Raw genomic sequence first — 21,651 nt, 5'->3', positions numbered from 1 at the left:
TTACACTTTCAGTATTGCCACCTCTTTGTAAATAAAGCTACTAACAATTTTTTCTGGCTTAAGGAAAATATTTTTAATTCAGTGACCACAACATTGAATTTAAAACTCTATTATTTATTCAAAACCCTAATCTAACTCTCACAACTAGGCATGATGTCAGAAGACACCAGTTTATATCTGGCCTCAAATACTTATTAGGTGTGTTCCCCTGGAAAACTTGCCTCAGTTGCCTAAAGTATAAAATGGGGATAATAGCAGCAATAGAACCTAACATGTTTTCAGGGTCAAGTAAAATAATAATTATAAAGAAAGCACTTCACACAATGCCTGGCATCCACATTTATTTGCTTCTCTTCTTTTTCCAACATTCCTGCTGGAATTTGGAGGAAACCAGAAGGTGGAAGAAGGATATGCTTCCTCTAATATATATTGCCTCTAATAAATTTGCCTCTGGAATTTAGAGTAGAAGAACATGTTACAAACTAGGTTTGTGAATAAAAAGAATGATCAAAAGGCTAAACACATCCAAAACAGGTATGGGTAGCTTTGGGAGGCAGTGGTTCCCTTTCCTGACTATCTCCAAGAAAAAGCTGTCCAAGGCATTTTCAGAGACTTTTGTGAATCTTAAAATTTCTCAAACTCTACCTTAAAACATAAGGTTAAGGTTATTCCCCATTTTAAACAATAGAGATACTTGATCAGGAATGTATTAAAAACTTTACATTACAGCAGCAAGAACTAGAAAGAGAAATCCCATTCAAAATCACCTTAGACAAAATAAAATACCTAGGAATCTACCTCCCAAGACAAACACAGGAACTATATGAACACAACTACAAAACACTCGCCACACAACTAAAACTAGACTTGAACAAATGGAAAAACATTAACTGCTCATGGATAGGACGAGCCAATATAATAAAAATGACCATCCTACCCAAACTTATTTATCTATTTAGTGCCATACCCATTGAACTACCAAAATACTTCTTCACTGATTTAGAAAAAACCATAACAAAGTTCATTTGGAAGAACAAAAGATCAAGGATATCCAGGGAAATAATGAAAAAAAACACATATGATGGGGGCCTTGCAGTCCCTGACCTAAAACTATATTACAAAGCAGCAGTCATCAAAACAATTTGGTACTGGCTAAGAAACAGAAAGGAAGATCAGTGGAATAGACTGGGGGAAAGCGACCTCAGCAAGACAGTATATGATAAACCCAAAGATCCCAGCTTTTGGGACAAAAATCCACTATTCGATAAAAACTGCTGGGAAAATTGGAAGACAGTGTGGGAGAGACTAGGAATAGATCAACACCTCACACCCTACACCAAGATAAATTCAAAATGGGTGAGTGACCTTAACATAAAGAAGGAAACCATAAGTAAATTGGGTAAACACAGAATAGTATACATGTCAGACCTTTGGGAGGGGAAAGGCTTTAAAACCAAGCAAGATATAGAAAGAATCACAAAATGTAAAATAAATAATTTTGACTACATCAAACTAAAAAGCTTTTGTACAAACAAAACCAATATAACTAAAATCAGAAGGGAAACAACAAATTGGGAAAAAATCTTCATAGAAACCTCTGACAAAGGTTTAATTACTCATATTTATAATGAGCTAAATCAATTGTACAAAAAATCAAGCCATTCTCCAATTGATAAATGGGCAAGGGAAATGGATAGGCAGTTCTCAGATAAAGAAATCAAAACTATTAACAAGCACATGAAGAAGTGTTCTAAATCTCTTGTAATCAGAGAGATGCAAATCAAAACAACTCTGAGGTATCACCTCACACCTAGCAGATTGGCTAACATAACAGCAAAGGAAAGTAATGAATGCTGGAGGGGATGTGGCAAAGTAGGGACATTAATTCATTGCTGGTGGAGCTGTGAACTGATCCAACCATTCTGGAGGGCAATTTGGAACTATGCCCAAAGGGTGACAAAAGAATATCTACCCTTTGACCCAGCCATAGCACTGCTGGGTCTGTACCCCAAAGAGATAATGGACACAAAGACTTGTACAAAAATATTCATAGCTGCGCTCTTTGTGGTGGCCCAAAACTGGAAAACGAGGGGTTGCCCATAAATTGGGGAATGGCTGAACAAACTGTGGTATATGTTGGTGATGGAGTACTATTGTGCTAAAAGGAATAATAAAGTGGAGGAGTTCCATGGAGACTGGAACAACCTCCAGGAAGTGATGCAGAGCGAGAGGAGCAGAACCAGGAGAACATTGTACACAGAGACTAATACACTGTGGTATAATCGAACATAATGGACTTCTCCATTAATGGCGGTGTAATGTCCCTGAACAACCTGCAGGGATCCAGGAGAAAAAAAAAAACACCATTCATAAGCAAAGGATAAACTATGAGAGTGGAAACACAGAGAAAAAGCAACTGCCTGTCTACAGAGGTTGAGGGGACATGACAGAGGAAAGACTCTAAATGAACACTCTAATGCAAATACTATCAACAAAGCAATGGGTTCAAATCAAGAAAACATCTAATGCCCAGTGGACTTACGCGTCGGCTATGGGGGGTGGGGGGGGGAGGAAAAGAAAATGATCTATGTCTTTAATGAATAATGCTTGGAAATGATCAAATAAAATATATTAAAAAAAAAAAACTTTACATTACTTCACCCATACTTAGGCATACTTTAGGGGAAGATAAATTTGTAAAACGCCTTACTGAACAATGAAAAAGTCCCCAACTCATACTTTTAGTGAGGCCAACCCTTAAGATAGGTCTATTTTTAGATCTAATACAAAAGGGTGCTAAGTACCTATAAAGGTCAAATTAGTCACTAAAAGGTCAGGCAACTTGCAATGGACAAGTTTAACAAAAGAGGTGTCTACCCAGAGAAGTTGAGAACTAAAGAAGATGTAAATTAAGAATGATCAGTCCTGTGAAAACATCTCTCTCTCTCTCTTTCTCCTTAATTTCTATTAATTAAAATCTCCATAAAACCCAGCTGACTTGGGTATTTCATATTTGGGAATTTTTCCCATGGCGAAAACTTTATTTTTAAAATAAAATCACTAGACATTAGTCAAAATAAGTTCAGAGATTATTTCACTGCCTGAGATGCTCTGTCACTCGTTGAAACTTTGATCTGAAGACATCTAGAATCAGAAAGAGATACTTTTCAGGAACAGGAGCAACAGAGGAAACTCTCAGCTTCCTATCCCAAAATGCCAAGATCTTTTGTGAGAAAATCAGACAGCAAGAGGATCTTGGCTGTTGAACACAGAAGACCAGCACTTGGGCCTTTTAAAGAATTCATGAATGCCTGAAACCCGGCACCCTCGGGAAGGAATAAAGACACTCCTAGTGACAACAGATTCAGAGGTATCAGGGAAAGTGGTTCTTACCCAGGAAGAGAGAGTTCTGAGCATTCTCCAGCATGACCTCCATATACAGCTCTTTCTGAGACTGGTCCAAGAGGCTCCACTCCTCCTGGGTGAAGTCCACAGTCACATCCTGGAATGTCACCAAATCCTAAAACATCCAAAATGGTAGGGTGTAGAGATTAAGAAGACTTCAAAATTAATCTAGGCCAAACATTCTAAACCTCATCAACATAGAGGGTAAAAGTGAAACTCAAAAGGGATTTGCCCAAAGTCCATTCCCTTTCCGAGAATCTGAGTCAACACTTCAAATCATTGTCATGAGAAACCTCTGTTGAGAAAAGCAGTTATTTTCTATTGGAATAAAGTCAAGAAGAGTCTTTCTGTGAATTGGTTCTCTCTATGGAAAAAGGGGAAAGTAGGCACTCTACCTGTGGGGTTTGGGTGTCTGTGGAGGAGAAAGAGAGACCATGATGCAAAATTTCTTTCTTTTCAGAACTGTCATGACTGATTGTTAGAGAAAATAACATGGAGAATTTGTGATAAAGAAGCTAACAAGTCCTACATATGCTGGGGATGAGAGACTTCCCATGGTTTTTTAATAAAAAGGCATGATCTGCTTAATTTCCCACAAGTCTGAAGAAAAATTTTAAGTCAATTAATACATTGAGAAGACTTTAAAGATATATTCACTATAACCTATAACTAACTGAGCAATATGAGACTATTGAGGCAAGAGAAGAACTTTTTGTCAAGCCATAGGCTTGAGATGGTTCTGGGTATGATGAGTCAAAGCCAAAACAAACATGTTTTATGATAATCTGTGTCCATGTGGGATACATTTCAAGACATGCCATGCATGGCTGAAGGCAGGGTTAAAAACAGACACCCACTGACCCCATTTATATTGTGTTCTCTCTCCCACTTGGTGCTCTGAGGACTCCAAACCCTCCTTTTCCCCCACAATGAAAGAAAATCACCTTTTAAAAATCAACAAGGAAAAAAAGTGGATATCAGAGAACTGCTGGGGGTCAAAACCCTGAAAAGTGAAAACACTGATTCAAGGCCCTATAAAGATGAGAATATTCAATAATTGTCATATTTTAAAAGTTTATTAATGACTAACGTAAATAAAACTACCTAAACCACCAAACCTGCTTGAGAAAGGAGAGAAAAAGGCAGAGTTTCAGAACTTATAAAACAATTATATGAAGACACAAACGTACACAAAGGGAAAAGAATTCTGGGTAATACAGAAAGGAATTTTGGGTAATGGAGTTTTTTTAGGGGCTCAAGATTTTCCAACTATATATTCCTAATGTACTAGGCTTTGTGATTATTTTCATGTGTTAATGGCATAAATTCATTAATTTTTATGTTTATATTGAAATCCGAGTAAGTGATGAGAAAAGGGGTGTTCATGTATTAAGAATGTAACATTGTATTAAATGGAGATTGAGCTCATTCAGGAGGAAGACACTGTCAATTTCTTGCAGAGATCTAAACATTCCTCTAGTACTGTAGAATGTTAGAAAATAAAGAGATAGGAAGAGGCAGGCAGATAAGTGACATCTAGGAAAGGTTGACCAGATCACAAAATGCCTTGATGACCTGGAGAGGTACCCTAATTTTCCACCTTGCTACATGTAGTATAAAATTTGCCTGGTATTTAATCATAGGAATCTACTGTTTCTTAAATCTAAAGATAGTAAAGAATAGATGACATCAGTGAGATTGGCAAGCAGATGCAAGGAACGGAAGTTTGAAGGACAGAAGGGAAGAATCCAAAGAAGAATTTGGTCCGAGAGACAGTTAAGAAAGTCAGTGTCTAAAACTGATCACTTCTCTCTTGAACAGTAGAGAAGGAGCTAGGAGGCCACTGCTCTGAATTCCCGGCTAGTGACTTAACATTGGAAAAGACTGGGGCATAGCTCTGAATATCCTTTTCAATTAATCAACAATATCCCCTCAGAGAAAAACCAACTTTACTTCCTTGTGTTGAATTTCATAGTAGATTAAGGAAACCATAAATTCCCTCTTCCCTATACCAACTCCTTAACCTTTTTTCTTTAAAATAAATCCCTTTTAGAAAGTATTATAGTGTGAAATTAGTCTTTTGAAAGCCGCTGTTAACTTACCATCTGAGAAGAGCTGTTAAGACCAACTGAGAGAGGGGAAGTGGGGTATACAAAAATGGAGACTTGAATCCAGGACTTCAATTCCCAGAAGTCCTTGCTCCACGCTCTACTTCCCCAGAATGCTTTGTAATCTCACTGAATTCTCACCAGGGCTGAGAGCAAATTATGATTTAAAGGGTCTCCGCCGGAAGTGGGGTCTCTTCTCTTTCCTGTTGCAGCTTTCAAGCAGACTTGTTTCTTTTCGTAATGTAGGTAAGGTTGTCTAGGCCACTGGGCCTAGCCATGTGCTTTCTTATCCTGTATTTTCTTTAATCCTTAATATTAAATAAACCTCTAAAAAATATAATACTCCTTGCAGAGAGAAACAAATTTCTACCTGCCTCAGTTTCCCTAAATTTTTATCTTAACAGGTGGTGGGGAGGGAGTGAGAATCCCAGCTTCTCCTCTAACCTATTTCTTAGTGTCACCATTCCAGGACTTCTCTTACCTTAAATATCCTAGTAAGGAACATCTATTACAAGATGCAGGAGATTGTGGAGAAATTGTTCAACAAAACATCTTGGGAAATTGGAAAGTAGGATGGCAGACTTATCTTACACTGAATATCAAGATAAGGTCAAAATCTGCATATGATGTAGGAAAAAGGAATATCATTAGCAAATTAGAAGAGAGTGGGAAAATATACCTGTGAATATCTAAAGATAAGAGGAGGGACTTCTGGGTAAACATGGCAGCATTCTAAATGCAGGACTCTTCCTCCCCATACCACCTACAATTACAGACTACCTCAAAGGCCAAAAGAAACCAAATGCATATGAACCAAGGGACTCTACAGTAGGGCGCAGCATTGAAGGTACATGGGATTTGGGCATTTTCAAATTATAAAGGGCTAAAATAGCTTCCACCAAAATGTGAGCCGATCAACCCTCCCCCACCCCACCAAGGAAGTCAGAGTCAGTCAGTTCATGCTAGAATCAATGAGTGAGCAAAGGGAACCTCTAGAGCGAGCGAAGGGAACCCCCTAGGTCCTTGGCAGCTGACTAAGATCACTAAAGACCTATCCTTGAGAGCAGCTAGACCTGAGACCCCAGAAGGAACCCATGGCCGCTCAGACCTTGAGCGCCCATGCAGAGATAGCTCAGAGAGGGGCAGTAAACAGTAGAAGCTCCAGAAACTTGAGAAGTGGCCTCAGGCAAAAACCGCACTCCTTAGCTCCATACACAGTGTCTGCCCTCCTCACTCAGACATCTGACTGAAAAGGGAAGGAAAAACCATCATAGTGATGGCAAACACTGCCCAGGAAAAAACAACTTCCCAACACCAAGTAAAACTAGAAGAAGGCGTTGACCCTGGATAATTTTTATGGAGGAAAAATCCAGACTAAAGAGGAAATAACAGAAGAGAACATACAAATAAATGCATCCAAGCCTTCCAAAAAAAAAAGGAAATTGGCCACAAGTTCTAGAAGAATGTAAATCAGAGGTTATCAAAAAGATGGATTCTGTCATGAAAAGTGGGAAGTAGTTTAAAAAGAAAAATGACATTTTAAAGGACAGAAACTCCCAATTGGAGAAATAACTGGAAGCCATGAAAAGCAGAATAGACCAAACTGAAAATATAAATCAAAATATTACAACGGAAAATCAAAAGATTATGGCAGAAAACTAATTCTTAAAGACCAGAATTGGGGAATTGGAAGCCAATGATCTTGCAAAACAGCAAGAATTAATAAAGCAAAGTCAAAAGACTGACAAAATAGAAGAAAACAAAACATATCTCAGTGACAAGATGACAGATAAGGAAAACCGGTCTGGAAGAGACAATCTGAGAATCATTAGTCTACCTGAAAACCCAGAAATAAACAGAAATCTTGACATACTACAAGAAATTATCCATGAAAATTGCCACAAAAGACCACAAAAGTCCCTCTAAAAGGAAGTGGTTAGAAATATAAAGGTAGTTCTTTACATCACTTCCTGTGTCTCACATATACCAATGGTGGCTTAAACTTAAAGCCCAGGGGGTCAGTCAGTTGTGTTCTGATTTGTCACTTGCTAGCACATGCCTAGCTAGCACATAGACCTTCCTCCTCCAATTTATTCCTTAAGTGGGAATGTATACATTCCTGGTTGCTAGAATTCTAAAGGCTAAGCAGGGTTGAATAAATCTAAAATTCACAGAAAGTGGAGAAAAGCAGAGGAAGTGATGCAAAGAAGCATCTTTAAAAGCAATTCTGGAGACTTAGTTGGAGGCTAGAGTTTGGAGTTTAAGTTGCAGTTGGAGATCAAGTTGGAGGCTGGCAAAGGATTTGCTTTGTGGACCTGGGATTGGTGAAACAGCTCTTGGATCTTCCTTTAGGACTACCATATGGGTGAGTAAAAAGGATGACTCCTTTCCTGGCTTTTTGGACGGACTAGCTTCCAGAGAGGCCCCCATTTTGGAAGAGGCTTTGTGGCTGAATCCCTTGCTTTATTCATCACCAGGAACTCAGCTGAAGGCTGAAGGCCTCTGGCTAAGGACTAATTAGCCCTGCCTGGGTTGAGACAGGGGCTGGGGCAAAATACTTAGTGTGTTGGGTTAAATATCTTACTCTACCCTCTTTCACAGTTCCCTTACTTTCACTACCCTTTTGTAAATAAACTGCCATAAAAGTCATTCTGACTCGAGTAATTAATTTCGGCGACCACATTTCTCATAAATTTAGTCCAACCTTTAGTTTTTAACCCATACATTTGTCTTTGGGGGTACATAAGGTTGAAAATCACACACTCAACATTTGAAACATCATAGTACCACCTCCTGTGGGATAGGAGAGAGGGAAGCAGAATCTTGCATCAGCATTATTATAAAAGTTTGTGGTTGCACATAGAAGTAAAGAGAACATTTTTGCCCTGAGCAAGTAGCTTATATGGGCAGAATTCCTTTTCCTTCCCTTCCTCTCCCTCCTTCCCCTAGTTTTCATTAAATAATGCCACATTTTCTCTTCCAGCATCTTATCTAAGGCTTCTCTCTGCTCCTTAAGAGTGATTTCTGGTGGTGCTCTCTCTCCTGAAATCCTACTCCACACAGAAGGGAATTAGGTTTAAAATCTAGGATCACCTCCCCATCAAAACTGACTATAGTCTTTTAGGGGAAAGTATAGTCATTAAATAAAAGGGAAGATTTCCAAGCGTTACTAAAGAAAAGACCAGACATAAACGCAGTATCTGAGGTTCAAATACAAAATTCAAGAGAAGCATAAAAGAATAGATAACAGAAAAAATATGAGGGTATCAATAAGGCCCAGTTGTTAACACTCCTATATGAAAAGTTGTTATCTGTAACTCTTTAATATTTTTGTCATTACCATAACAGTTAGCATAAGTATAGACAAAGGGTATGGTAGTAAGCAATACAGGATGATATGAAAAAAAAAATTAAGAGAAACGGGAAAAAGAGAAGTAAAATGAGGGAAGTTTTGTCAAATAAAGAGGCTCTGGATGGGGGAGGGGTAGGAGGGAAACTATTACAGGGGAGGGGAGGGGAGGAGTGTGGTGATGGATCCTACTTTAACCTTACTCTTATTGGAATTGGCTCAGAGAGGAAAGAACAGCCAGAATCACTGGGATATACAATCCTCTTCTACCCTGCAGAGAACTATTAGAGGAATAAGAAAGGGAGTGATTGGGAGGGGAGGACTATAAAGGAGAGTGAATATGGGAGGGATTAAAAGCAAATCTCCCCTTTCCCACTGGCTAGCTGTGTGCCCCTGGACAAGTCACTGAATCTAGCTGGCCTCAGTGCCTTCCCCTAGAAAAAGAGTTGGAGAAGGAAAGCACAAACACTGTGAGGAATACCAAAAGCTCCCTCTGATATTCTTCCCTCCCAAAAGACAAAGGAAATTGCTGGGATTCTGAAGACTTCCAAAGACTCTCTCCTTTTTATCCCCTCAGGAAAGGCTTAAGGAATAAACAAAGGGTTCCCTGGCTCAGGGCCAATAGCAAATGAAGGCCATAGAATGGATGGAGCTCATCCTCCCTTTTTAAAGACTAGACCAGCTCAGGAATCCTTTCTGTCCAAAAGGTCTCTGGGTCCAGGAATTCTGCAGGAGACACTAAGTGTGCCTCTCACACAGGAAATGGGTGGCATTGAAGGACACTCCAGTCAATCCCCTAGTGATGGGGGGATCCTGGCTGCATCCTATGCTCCCTGAGTGAGGCTGTGCCTTGCCAGGACCCTAACAGATTCCCACAACAGGATTAGGGGAGATCAGACCTGAAAGGCACCCTGCATGCAGTAAGTGCCTGTAATCAGCTCCCTCTTGTCCTCTGACCAGGGACACTGGCCTCCTGGTGAGCCCTGACCAGGACTCTCCAGCCCCTGACTCTGGGCATCTCCAATGGCTTCCCTCAGGCTGGAATGTTCTCCCTCCTCCCTGGGCCTCCTGGCTTCCTTCTTCCAAGCTCAGCTCACCTCTGACCCTCAGAACAAAGCTCCTGACCCCCAGCACTAACAAAGCCTCCCTCCGAGAGTCCCTCCTGTCTATACTGCAGGGTCAGTGTAGACAAAGTTGTGGACACTTGTCCCCCCACTAGACTGGGAGCTCCTGGGGGACAGGGCCTGGTTCCTCCTTCCTGGGCTGCTCCAGCAGGTCCACCCAGAGCCCCTTCACTTCCTCAGTGCTTCTCCACTTGAGCTGAGACATGGCAAGGGGGAGGCAGTCAGAGAGCCCTGGGGAGGGCGAAGTCTGCTCTGAGGAGGATCCTGAGAAGGACAAGAGCCAAGAGGCCTTCAGGGTTCTGCTCCAGGCCTGTCCACACAGGACCCAAGTGGAAAGGGCTTTCCCTTAAGTCCAGTTGTCAGAAGGCAGAGCCTGGCCAAAAGAAAGAGAGAAGTAGAAGAGTGTGTGTGTGTGTGTATGTACGTGTGTGCTAGGCATGCATAAAGACAGTGAAGCCTGGAGGTCTGTTAAACAGAAGGAGAGAAAGGCTGCTGGGGCTCAGCCTTGGGCACACTGCACTCACCTGGGCTGGGGGGCTGGGGCTCCCAGGGGCCATCCCTCTGGCTCCTCTGCAGGCTGAGCAGGGACAGGGATCCCGTGGGGGAGAGCTCTCTGTCTCCTCTTCCCAGGCAGGAGGCCGATGACAAAGCCCCTGGCCAGGCCTTCAGGGCAGAGACTGCAGCCTACCTTGGGAGGGAGAGCACAGGCTGGGTCAGGCTGGAAATGCAGAGGGCCCTCCCCTCCGCACCCCTACCCCTCCTACAGCGTCCCAGGAGGCAATAGGGCAATAGGGGCTTGGGGAGTCCAGTCAGCCCCTGAGGACCCTGAGCCAGAGCCTTCCCAGCAGCCCCCTGCCCAACCAACTCTCTCACACAATCCTGTCTGGGAGGGAGCCGGAGCAGGAACTCGGGGGCCCAGGGCCGCGGAGGCAGCACCCCTGGGTGCCCCCACGTTGGGAGGGAACGTGGCCGAGACCTCCCAAGCAGAGGCCGGCTCCACTGCCTCCCAGTCCCGGGATCCCTCACGCTAACCACGTGATCTGCCCAGCCGCTGCTGGCCCGGCTCCTGGACCTGCCTGGGTGCAATGCAGACCCGCCCAGCTCCGGAGCATCAGGCGGCCACGGAGAGGGGCTCCTGCCTTCGGGGTGTGCGTGCGCTGGCCCCATGGCGGGCCCGTCGGCCGCGGGTCTCTCCCCAGGAGCGCAGGAAACGGAGCCCCTCCCCCCATCGAGAAGGTCCCCAATGAATTACCCAATCACGCGGCGCGGCGCGGAGCCAACCAGGCCCAACTCTCGGCAGGGGTAACGCTAGAGGAGGCGAATTGCAAAGAGCAGAAGCGCAGGCAGAACAGCATCTCCGGCACAGAAGTCCCGACTTCCTCTTTCCCAGCGGCCTCAGGGCCGGCCCCTGCCCGGAGATTGGCTTCCCTCTGCTCACGTGGGCCGCTACTCCCGCCTTCGCCGCGGACTGCCCCGCCCCCGCCCCTCCTGCTCCCTTCTCCGGGAGGCCGTAAAGAGACATTCGGGGGGGGGCAGAGTCTCTGCTCCCGCCTAGTGTGGGGAGCCCCGGCCCCGGGGTGTGCGCGGGGAATCAGGGGCGCCTCATGCGTCGGGGGCGAGGCTGTTCTTCGGTTGTAAAACAGTTTGGGAGGGAAACAGATTCTCTTCCGGCCCCCTTCCGGTAAAGGGCCGGAAGGGGCTGGGCGTGGCCGGGCGCGGGGCGGGGGCAAAGGCGGAGGGCCGGAGGAACCTGGGAGGGACCCGGAAAGAGCGCGGCGCTAAGATCCAGTCCCCGCCCCCTGGCGGCTGTCTCTCGCCCCGCCCCGGCCTGTGGCCCCGCCCCCAGCCCGGTTCCCCAGCAACCGCGGCCAGGGAAGGAGAATGCCCTCCAGCCTCGGCCCGGTCTGGGGAGCCTCCCGGGCCAGTCCGGCTCAGAACCTGCAGTCAGGAGGGAATCCCGGGCCCCGCGGCCGCTCCGGCGCTCCCAGAGGCTTCACCCACCTCCTGGGGCCCCGGGCCGCCCTCCTCCCCGCACAGCTGCCCAGGATCCAGCCCATTCCCCAGGATTCGCAGCACTGAGGCTGTGGAGCTTCTCTTGTCTGCCGGGGTCCAGGGGCCCGGAGTGCCGACGGACCGCCCGGGGGCCCTCCTCAACAGTGAGCCCAGAGCGCAGAGGACACGCCCCCTCCCCCTGCCAGCCATCCCAGCCGGGCACTGGGCTGTCGGGTGTCCGGAGGGAGTCCCAGAGAGCCTCCTCCCGGGAGGCCACCTGGACCTCGTGGAGGGTCAGGCTGGGAACGGAAGATGATTCCTTCCCTTCGGCTTCCTCCTCTCTCCCATCCCCCACAGACCCAGGAGGCAGAAGGGGCTTTGGGGGGCCCCCAGAAGAGGGCAGGCCAGCAGTCACCCCTCGGGGACCCCAGCCTGGGAGCTCCCCCTCCCCTGGGCCTCAGCCTTCCTGGCATTCCCTCTCCTCCTCTCACACACACAAAAGGAAGGAGGAAAGGCTGAAGATGGGGAAGACTCTGGCATCAGGCAGCCTGGGAATGGCAGAAGCCCACTTTGGCCTCCTACTCACAGGGCTGAGGCCTGAGGGAAGCCAGAGACCTGGGTGCGAGGGCTGGGTCAGGGCACCAAGAGTGACACAGGGGTTCCAGGAGGCCGGCAGAGGCCCAGAAAGCAGGGTGGCCGTGCCCTGAGTCCCAGCTGGGGAGGACTCCTGGGCCCCTGTGCTCTGGGTCCCCAGAGAGGAACTGGAGAGAGGGAGGCAGCCCTGGGCAGGTGGGATCGCTGGCCACTGGCTCCTAAGTAGGTCCTGGGGGCAGGGAGGCAGGACTCCTGGGTCCCAAAAGGCAATCTAGAGGCTGGGAAAGGAGGACCAAATGGCCAAAGTGAATGGAGGCTGCCCCGTAAGCTGTGTGAACCTGGTGATGCTCTCTGGGAGCTGTTTGGGATAGGAGGGAAACTGCACTTTCACAATGTGGGCCATCTTCTCCAGCACCATCCTTGGTCACCTATTTATCTTTTATCTTATAATTTAATTATTAAATTGCCTGCAGATCTACTTCCTGTCTGTAGATGGTGCTACCCTAGTGTGTACTGACCAGGGGTTAGGGTCTCACAGGGTTGGGGGGGGGGGTGCCTAAAGACTAGGAAAAAATAATGGTGTGGGGTAGACACACCCTAGTTTGCTAGCATTTGAATGGAGAGCAGGAAAAGCCAGAAGCTGAGGCAAAAGGTGGTAAGAAAGGTTTAGAAGGGGATAAAATACAAGAAAAAGCAACGGTTTTATACTTAAGGCAAAATAAAACACACTTCCTTATAAGTAAAACTACTACTCAGGGAACACCCTGAGTTTTAGCTAAGAAGTTGGGAAGACTTCTCTCCCTTCCCCTACCCTAGGGGTAAAAAGCCAGTGACCATGTGCTTCCAACTGGGCCTAAAGGCTTGGGGAGCTGGGGCACTAGCTCAGAGGTGCACCTGGGGAAAGGCTTTGCAGGGAGCCCCTTCACTGAGCTGGCTTGAGAGAAAAAAATATTGGTTATAGAGGACAGGCTGTGGCCAGGGTCCTCTGCTGGGATTTTGTCCTTAGTGGGCCCTGAAATGCTTCTTAGGGTTAAGGGTGCAGCTTTAGAGATCTTGCTGCTGCTCTCCTCAACTCCCCACTGTAAGAGAGTAATACTGCAGAAAACCTGGAAGAAAAGATGCAATGAATGGAAGCTTGGAGATCCGTCCATCAAGGAAAAATTCCAGGGGAGAATGTGACCTGGAGAAGGCAGTTAAACAGAGGGACACAAACTGCTGCTGGGGACTCTTTCCTGACACTAGAGGAGGAAGAGCTGAGGAGATTTCTCTGCCTTTTGGTTACTGATTTTCTCTCTGAAATATTTGGAGTTTGGCTCTCAGGACCTTTGAAAACTGTTAACAACATCCCTCTTATAAGACTTTATAATTCTAGTTACTTATTTTAAGATTTACTCTAGATCAGGGAAATCCTAAACCCCTCTCTCCTATCCAACCTCCCTTTCCCCTCCTTCCTTAAAAGAAACCCCTGTTTCTTACAATTTAGAGAGTGAGTTATCTGTTAGATTTTCAGTCAACTTTCTCATTCTGGATCCCAGCTTGACTCCAACCAAAGACAATAACAGAAGTTGGTGGGAGGGGAGGAGGGAGACAGAAGTCTGACTTCTCACTACCTTATTGCTCAGTGTGCTTGCTCAGCAACCCCATATTACCATAAACCACCTAATTCAATTTGGTAGCCTGGTAAAAGGTCTTACCCTATCACAAAAATACTGAAGGCCACATAGAAAAAAGGATGTTTCTGCAAGTAGCATGTGGCATGATGGTTCTTTCTGTCATAGCTTGGAATTGGAGCTACAATATTACGTACAGTGCTGTGACTAACTTAGTAATGGATACAATAGGGCTTATATCCAATTCCACTTCCTTCATAATGAGCATGCCTTTTACCAATGACACTGTGATATGGCAAATTCTTACACAGATATATGATTTCACCATGGCTGCCATACAGACCTTCATCTATCTGAGAAATATTTTCAAGTTCTTAAAACCAAAGAAGGCAGCTCAGATTATGGTTATTGAAACAAGCCTGGAACAAGTAGTGAAAAATATGTGTGAGTTTCTGAAAAAACAGGGATTAGATCAGGCTAGGAATGGAAGTGGGCAGGAAGATACTGGGCTTAAGGACAAGGATAACCAGAAAGCTAAGGGAGAAAATAAGACAGGAGCACATGACATTGGCAAAGAAAAGGGCAATGATAACAATGAGGCTGAGAAAATTTTTCCATTAAGAGATATTGCTAAGATATCAGATAATGCAGGAGTGCTTCATTCCAAAGTACATAAACAGTTTACAACACAGGAACTCGATTCCATGTACCGTAGATTCCCAAAGTTTGTCAGTAAACCTCACTGAGCTCATAAGGAATTGAAGAGCATTTAAAATTTTTGAGCCAAATTTTGAAGATGCAGAGTTCCTTCTCTCTGAATTATTTAGCCCCCATGAACACAGGCAATTCATTGAGAGGATGAGGAATGATAATACCTTTATGAGCTGGCCTACTGATAAGCAGAGGGAAGATTTTGATTTTTCAAATCTTGCATGCATGATATATCTGAGAAAATGCAGGGAGGGTCTTCTCCAGGCTATTAAATCATTCTGTTCAAAGCCCAATGCATGGGGAAAGTTTGATAAGCTACTTCAAGAGAGCTCAGAACTTCCTTCTAACTTTATTGATCGCCTCTCAGAAATAGCCGAGTCCATCATGGATATTGAGAAAGATTCAGAAGAATCTGTGGCTCACATGAGGAGACAATTTCTTAGGGGTTGCACCTCACACCTAAAAAAGTTTTTTTTTTTTAATTATTTGCCTAAATATGACACAGTAATGCTGTCTGACCTTCGCGAAGCTGCATCCTACTTATGGAAAAATCATAATGAGCAGAAAAAAGAAATGACAGAATGGAAACAAAAACTGCAAAGCACAGAGGAATCATTGAAAGAAAAAGAGATACAGTAAATTAAGAATTTGCATACAATTAAGACATACTCCAGACCCTCATACCAACAGGGTGAAACCAGAAAGTGTTTCTTGTGCCACAAGATTGGACACTTAATAAAGGATTTCTATTTTACAAAGAAATATGAGGCAAATAACAAAAGCACACAGGGAAAACCACATTACAAATCAAAGAAAGACACTTGCCACAAGCTTTGCCAATTATGGGAAGACCAAGAAGCTTCAGACATTGAATCCATGTGTTTAGCTATTAATTCAGGGGTTAAACCTAAGTATTCAGAAGTTGTATCTCATGGGAGAAAGGATTTATGAAGCCAAGTCAGTATTATAAAAGGGGATAGAAAAAAGGTATTACAGGATGTGGCAAGCAATGAGGGACTTACTGGAGTGAAACAGAAGCAAACACAGAGAAAAGAAAATACAAGGGTGAGACAGAAAACTGAATTTATTCAGCCTGTGAGAAATGATGGTGACAAATCAAACCAAATATTGAGTGAAAAGCAGAGACAAGTACATGAGTTATGTGAATCTTAAAAGTTCTCAGACTGTACCTTAGAAGATTTGGTTAAGCTATTTCCCATTTTAAACAATGGAGGTACTTGACCAGGAATGTATTGGGAACTTTAAAATGACTCCACCCTACTCAGACAGTGCCTTAGGGGAAGATAAAGTTGTAAATGCCTGATTGAACAATGAAAGTCTCTAACTCATACTTATAGTAAAGCTAGAACCTTAAGCTAGGTGGCTTATTTTTAGATCTAATACAAAAGGGTGCTAAGTACCTCTAAAGGTTAAATTAATCACTAAAAGGTCAAGCAACTTACAAAAGGCAAGCTTAACAAATGAGGTGTGAAGTTTTATATAATCAGAGAAGGTGAGAATAAAAGATGAGAACTAAGAATGGGCAGTCCTGGGAAAAAGCGTCTCCTGTGATTGGTAGATGTGAAAATTTAGGGGAGGTGACATAAGAGAAAATTTCTTTAAAAGGAGAACTCAGTTCAGTTTGGAAACTGAATTGGAGCACTGAATTCAGTTCAGGAGTTCAGTGGAGGACTGGAGCTTGCTTGAGACGATCTTGTGGTGAGTGATAAAGACTGACTTGCTCTCCTTTAGGCTCAGGCCTAGGCCATTGGCCCTTTCTACTATTCTCTCTCTCTCTCTCTCTCTCTCTCTCTCTCTCTCTCTCTCTCTCTCTCTCTCTCTCTCTCTCTCTCTCTCTCTCTCTCTCTCTCTCTCTCTCTCTCTCTCTCTCTTTCTTTCTCTCTCTCTCTCTCCCCACTTCCCTTAATTCCTTCATTTATATTCATTAAAATCTCCATAAAACCCAGCTGACTTGGGTATTTTCATATTTGGGAATTTCCCATGGCGACCACTTAATTTTAGATTTTAAATCAAGACACTAAAAATTATCTTTACAGTTTGGCTGAAACCTTTACAATTTTGGCAATTCACAGTCTTGGCAAACCACATTTTCACGGTTACAGTTAGATAAAGAGATTAAAAATCTAATTGCACAAATGCAAGCTGATATTAAAGTCTCAGACAGAAGGGGCATAGTAACCAGTCATGAAAAAAGCAGAAAACAAATATAAAACTATTTAGAAAACATTTTTCAGTGCAAATTGGGCACAGGGATTGAATTTTAGACAAAAAGGATTCATAAAAACTCACATAAACATGATCAGGAATGGCTAAAAGACACAGTAAAACAAAATTTCTATTCCCTACAACAAAATGACTATAGGACAACACAGTCTAAGGTTACTATTACAGAAACTTTTACTGGAGCTTTACAAAACTTACAAAAGTTCATAGAGAACCAGGAAACCCCACATGAACCTGTTAAAACTTCAAAAATGATATGGTAGGGGGAAGCTGGGTAGCTCCGTGGATTGAGAGCCAGGCCTAGAGATGGGAGGTCCTGGGTTCAAATCTGGCCTCAGACACTTCCTAGAGGTGTAACCCTAGGGAAGTCACTTGACCCCCGTTGCTTAGCCCTTAACACTCTTCTGCCTTGGAACCAATACACAGTATTGATACCAAGACAGAAGGTAAGGGTTTAAATAAAAAAGCAATGTGGTACAGACTTCCTTAGAAAAAATATCTAGCTTGAACCCCAAAGCTGAAATTTTTCATCCTACAGTAAAAAATTTGGAAATTTCAAATCTAAAAAGATAAGAGCTGAAAATATAGTTGATCTAATTAATTATAGTCAATGTATTGGAATTGAAACAGCAGTTAGATTTGAAAACATAAATGGAATGGAGGACACAACAACTGCCAGGACAGCCAAGGGTTCAAGAGACTCCTATGAAGCCAACATTCTAAATGAAGGGGGGAGGTATGGCCAAGTAAAACTATATTAAATTACAGATAGCTATGGTTTAAATTCATATTCCAGTGAAGGACGCAACACAATACAGTCAAATGTAGATGAACATCACTTAGGAAATTATTTAAGCCAAGAAGATTTAACTGGTTCAACCATACAAATGGCAGAAGATAATACTGCAGTGCAAAATGAATCACTAACAACTCAATATCTACACAAAAAGCAGAACCATATCTATAGATTAAGGTGGGGAAGAAACAATACAAAGCTCTCGTGGATCCTGGTGCTTCAAAAGACATTTCTAGGGGATACCAACATAGAAGGGATGGTTGCAGTAGCTGGAGCTATGGTACAGATACAATAGGATCCCGATTTCAAAAGCACAATGGTTAAATTAGGTCCTCTCACCATTGATCATACATTCCTATTTGATGTGGGTAGAATAAGATCAGTGTCACCAGTACAGACTGAAGTCAGGGATGGTGTTCCTCCTAAGATACTTCAGTACAAATTAAGCAGAGAAGCCATAGAAGGCATAACACCAATTATAAACAGCTTGTTGGAACAACGCATCTTAACACCTACAGTGACTGAATTTAATAGTCCAATTCTGGCTATTAAAAAAAACCAAAACTAATGCAGATGGAAAACAATCTTGGAGATTTGTGATGGATCTTAGAGCAATGAACAACTTTATAAAAAAGACATACACTGTAACACTTTCACCAAACAATATTATCACACAGATACCTTCATATGCCTGGTGGTAGACAATGTTGGATTTATGCAATGCATATTTTACTATACCATTGCACCCTGACTCCCAGAACATTTTTGCTTTCCAATGGGAACAAAATCAACTCTGTTATACAAAATTAGTGCAAGAATGTTGTGAATCAGCTTCTATATTTTGTTAACTTCTTCAAAGAGATCTAGCTAACATAACTTCAAACATAGCAAGCTAGTACATTATATAGATGACTTACTGCTAGCATCACCTGACCCAAAAACATGTTTGGAAGATTCAAAGAAGTTATTAATTGAACTTTATAAGAGAGCATATAAAGTTTCTAAAAAGAAAATCCAGTGGGTACTCCCAAAAGTCAACTATCTAGGATTTATCCTGGAGGGGGGCACCAGGAAAATCCCAAGCAAAAGGATAGCAGATAATCAGAAGTTAGGCATCCCTAGTACCAAGAATGAACTTAAGGCATTTCTAGGGTTTGCTAGTTTCTCAAGACAGTATACCGTAGGGTATTCTCATATTTCCAAGTGTTTAACTGATTTGATAAATAAGGAAGTTAAAGAACCTTTGAAATTAAACAAAGAACATCTGTATGCTTTGTCACAGTTGAAAGAAACCATTTTAACAGCTCTAGCTTTGGGAATACCAGAGTATAAAATGGAGTTTCAATTGTATAATCATGAAGCTGAGGGAATCACTTCTGGAATGTTAGCACAAAATTTTGGGCTGAATTTAAGGGTTATTGCATTTTACAGTTCTATCCTCAATTCTGTCACCCAAGGAATGAATGGTGCATTGCCTGAGAAGCATTGTTGTAGCTGCTCTCGTGGTGAAGAAAGCATATGATATTGTACTGGGATGCAAGCTACATGTATATTCTGAACATCAAATAGAAAAACTACAATCACAGAATATACATTCTTTTACAGATTCAATAATATCTCAGCATGAAATCATTTTGCTAGGGAATGACATCACCATTCATAGATATGCACCATTAAACTCAGCTACTCTGATTCCAGATTTGTCATTAGATGGAGAGCCACTGCATGACTGCAACCAAGTTGTAGAAATGATGTATAAACCTAAAAAAGATCTTAAAGACACACCTCTTAGTGATCCTGATATGGAATTATGCACAGATGGATCCTCATACATTCACAGAGGACACAGGGTCACAGGGGCTGCAGTGGTTAACAATGATAAAATGCTTTGGTATGCATCATTACCAAGTCATGTTAGTGCCCAGGGCGCTGAGTTAAAAACACTGCTCGAAGCCCTGGAGTTGGCAAAAAGGCAAAAGAGTGAACTTATACATAGATTCGCCATATGTTTTTACAAGTATTCAGTCATCTGGATTTATTTGGAAAAACTGAGGGTACAGAACATCAGGTGGGAAACCAATTGTTAAGGGTAAATTTTAGGGTTGAAATAATTTTAGTTGGTTGCCAGGGATTTAAATCCTAAATCCCAATGAAATACTCAAGTCAGAATGGAATTTATGGTGGTTTATTTATAATAGAAGGATGAAATTAAGAATGAGAGAGAGAGAGGGAAAAGGGAATTGAATTGCTCTGGCCTGGGCTGAGCTAGGCAGGAGTTCAGAGGCCTCAGCCAAGGGGCCTCTCCAGAAGCCAAGGGAAAAGGGAGTCAGTCTTATCACTCACCACATGACCGTCTAAAAGGAAAGCAGTCTGAGGTCTCATGCTGAGCTCCTCCAGGGTTGAGTTCTAGGGCCAATCTAGCGCCAATGATGATGTAGGGGAAAACTGCCCGAAGCTCCCCCACAAGAAAGGAAGGATAGGAGTTTATCGCTTGGGGGAAAGGATCTGAAGTCGGGAGGGATGGAAGAAAGAATCAGACACCGAATCATAAATGATAATCGAGCCACACAGATAGCTCAGCCATTCACATCCAGTGAAATGACTTTAACACAACATCATGGGAATTAGAAGTGAGTTTAGAGATCAATAGAGACAAGCCACAGTCCTTAAACCCATGCTTTTAACACGGACTGTTATGGCTTAATGATAGGGGTTAGAGAAGCAAAGGTGAGTCACAGAAACAAAGGAAACTGAATAAGAAAGACTGAGCATGGCCAGAGGCCGAGCTCCAAGAGAGATAAGTGGAAGGAGTGAAAGTAAGGAAGGAAGAAAGGAAAGTGAGTGGGCTGGCCCTGTGTGGCCCCTCTTTTATTAATATTCATATGCAAAGATACCAAATGCATATTAATTGGAGACATAGTGGATTGTCATTGGTACAGATATAAATTGTGACAAGATCAGGGTGTAGCTTTTTCTCAGCCTGGTGAGAACAAAGAAACCTGGTTTCGCACCTAAACCTCTGGAATGCTGAGATCAAAGGTCAATGCCTTTCTTGAAGGACTGAGTATGCTCTCTCCTAAGACAATCTTTACAGATCAGTTATTTCCCTAGTGCATTCACAGTTGTGGACTGCTACAGATTCCTCTCACAGGAAGTGAAGCAAAATATAAAGGCAGTTCTTTAAATCACTTCCTGTGTCTCACATGTGCCAGTGGTGGCTTAAGCTTGGCTTAGGACAGCCCAGGGGGTCAGTCAGTTGTTTCTGATTTATCACTTGCTAGCACTTGCTGATTGCAGGCCTTCCTTCCCGACATTTAATCCTTAAGTGGGGGTGTATACATTCCTGGTTGCTAGAATCCTAAAGACTAAGTAGGATGGATTAAATCTAAAATTCACACAATTGCATATGACAAATTAATAGATTATAGTATAAAAGCTGTAGAGGTGGCCATAATCCAATGCAAGGCACATACTCATGGAAAAGATAAAATATCTTTGGTGGACAAGCATAATCTTACTGAAGCTTACCGTGGAGATGAAGTTCAGTCATGGAAAGAGCAACTTGGTGTTAAATTAATCAAAGACATCTGGTTTGCTCAAGGGGTAAACCGATTCTCCCTAGAAAATTATATCAACATCTATGCACTGATTCATGCAAAAGGACATTATGGGGTACAGGGTATTCTGGATACAGTACTGCATTTTTGGAAGGCACCTG

At 43.2% G+C, this 21,651-nt stretch overlaps 1 protein-coding gene across 26 annotated transcripts in view; it reads right to left on the bottom strand.

The window, feature by feature from the left end:
• The window catches only part of LOC103103694 (zinc finger protein 260-like), a 197,825-nt gene that overhangs the window by 56,623 nt on the left and 119,551 nt on the right, over window positions 1-21,651 (bottom strand). For 7 of the 26 annotated variants that reach the window (XR_008918182.1, XR_008918183.1, XR_008918181.1 and 4 more), the window contains one exon: window positions 20,482-21,648. The exons of 1 other annotated variant lie outside the window; for it this stretch is intronic. Coding sequence is in view for 18 of the 25 variants with exons in the window: in XM_056825536.1 (XP_056681514.1) it covers window positions 21,565-21,648 (84 nt within the window). In the remaining 7 variants the exon portion in view is untranslated. Of the gene's footprint in view, window positions 1-3,005; window positions 3,145-3,393; window positions 3,523-10,510; window positions 10,675-11,058; window positions 11,204-11,238; window positions 21,649-21,651 lie in introns of those variants that run through there. 18 more of the 26 variants (XR_008918180.1, XR_008918179.1, XR_008918178.1 and 15 more) reach the window with 15 other exon arrangements.

The sequence above is a fragment of the Monodelphis domestica genome, chromosome 4 (assembly GCF_027887165.1).
Source record: "Monodelphis domestica isolate mMonDom1 chromosome 4, mMonDom1.pri, whole genome shotgun sequence".
Classification (NCBI taxonomy): Eukaryota; Metazoa; Chordata; class Mammalia; order Didelphimorphia; family Didelphidae; genus Monodelphis; species Monodelphis domestica.
Note: the sequence above shows the minus strand (reverse complement) of the source record. Positions and strands in the feature narration are given on the sequence as shown.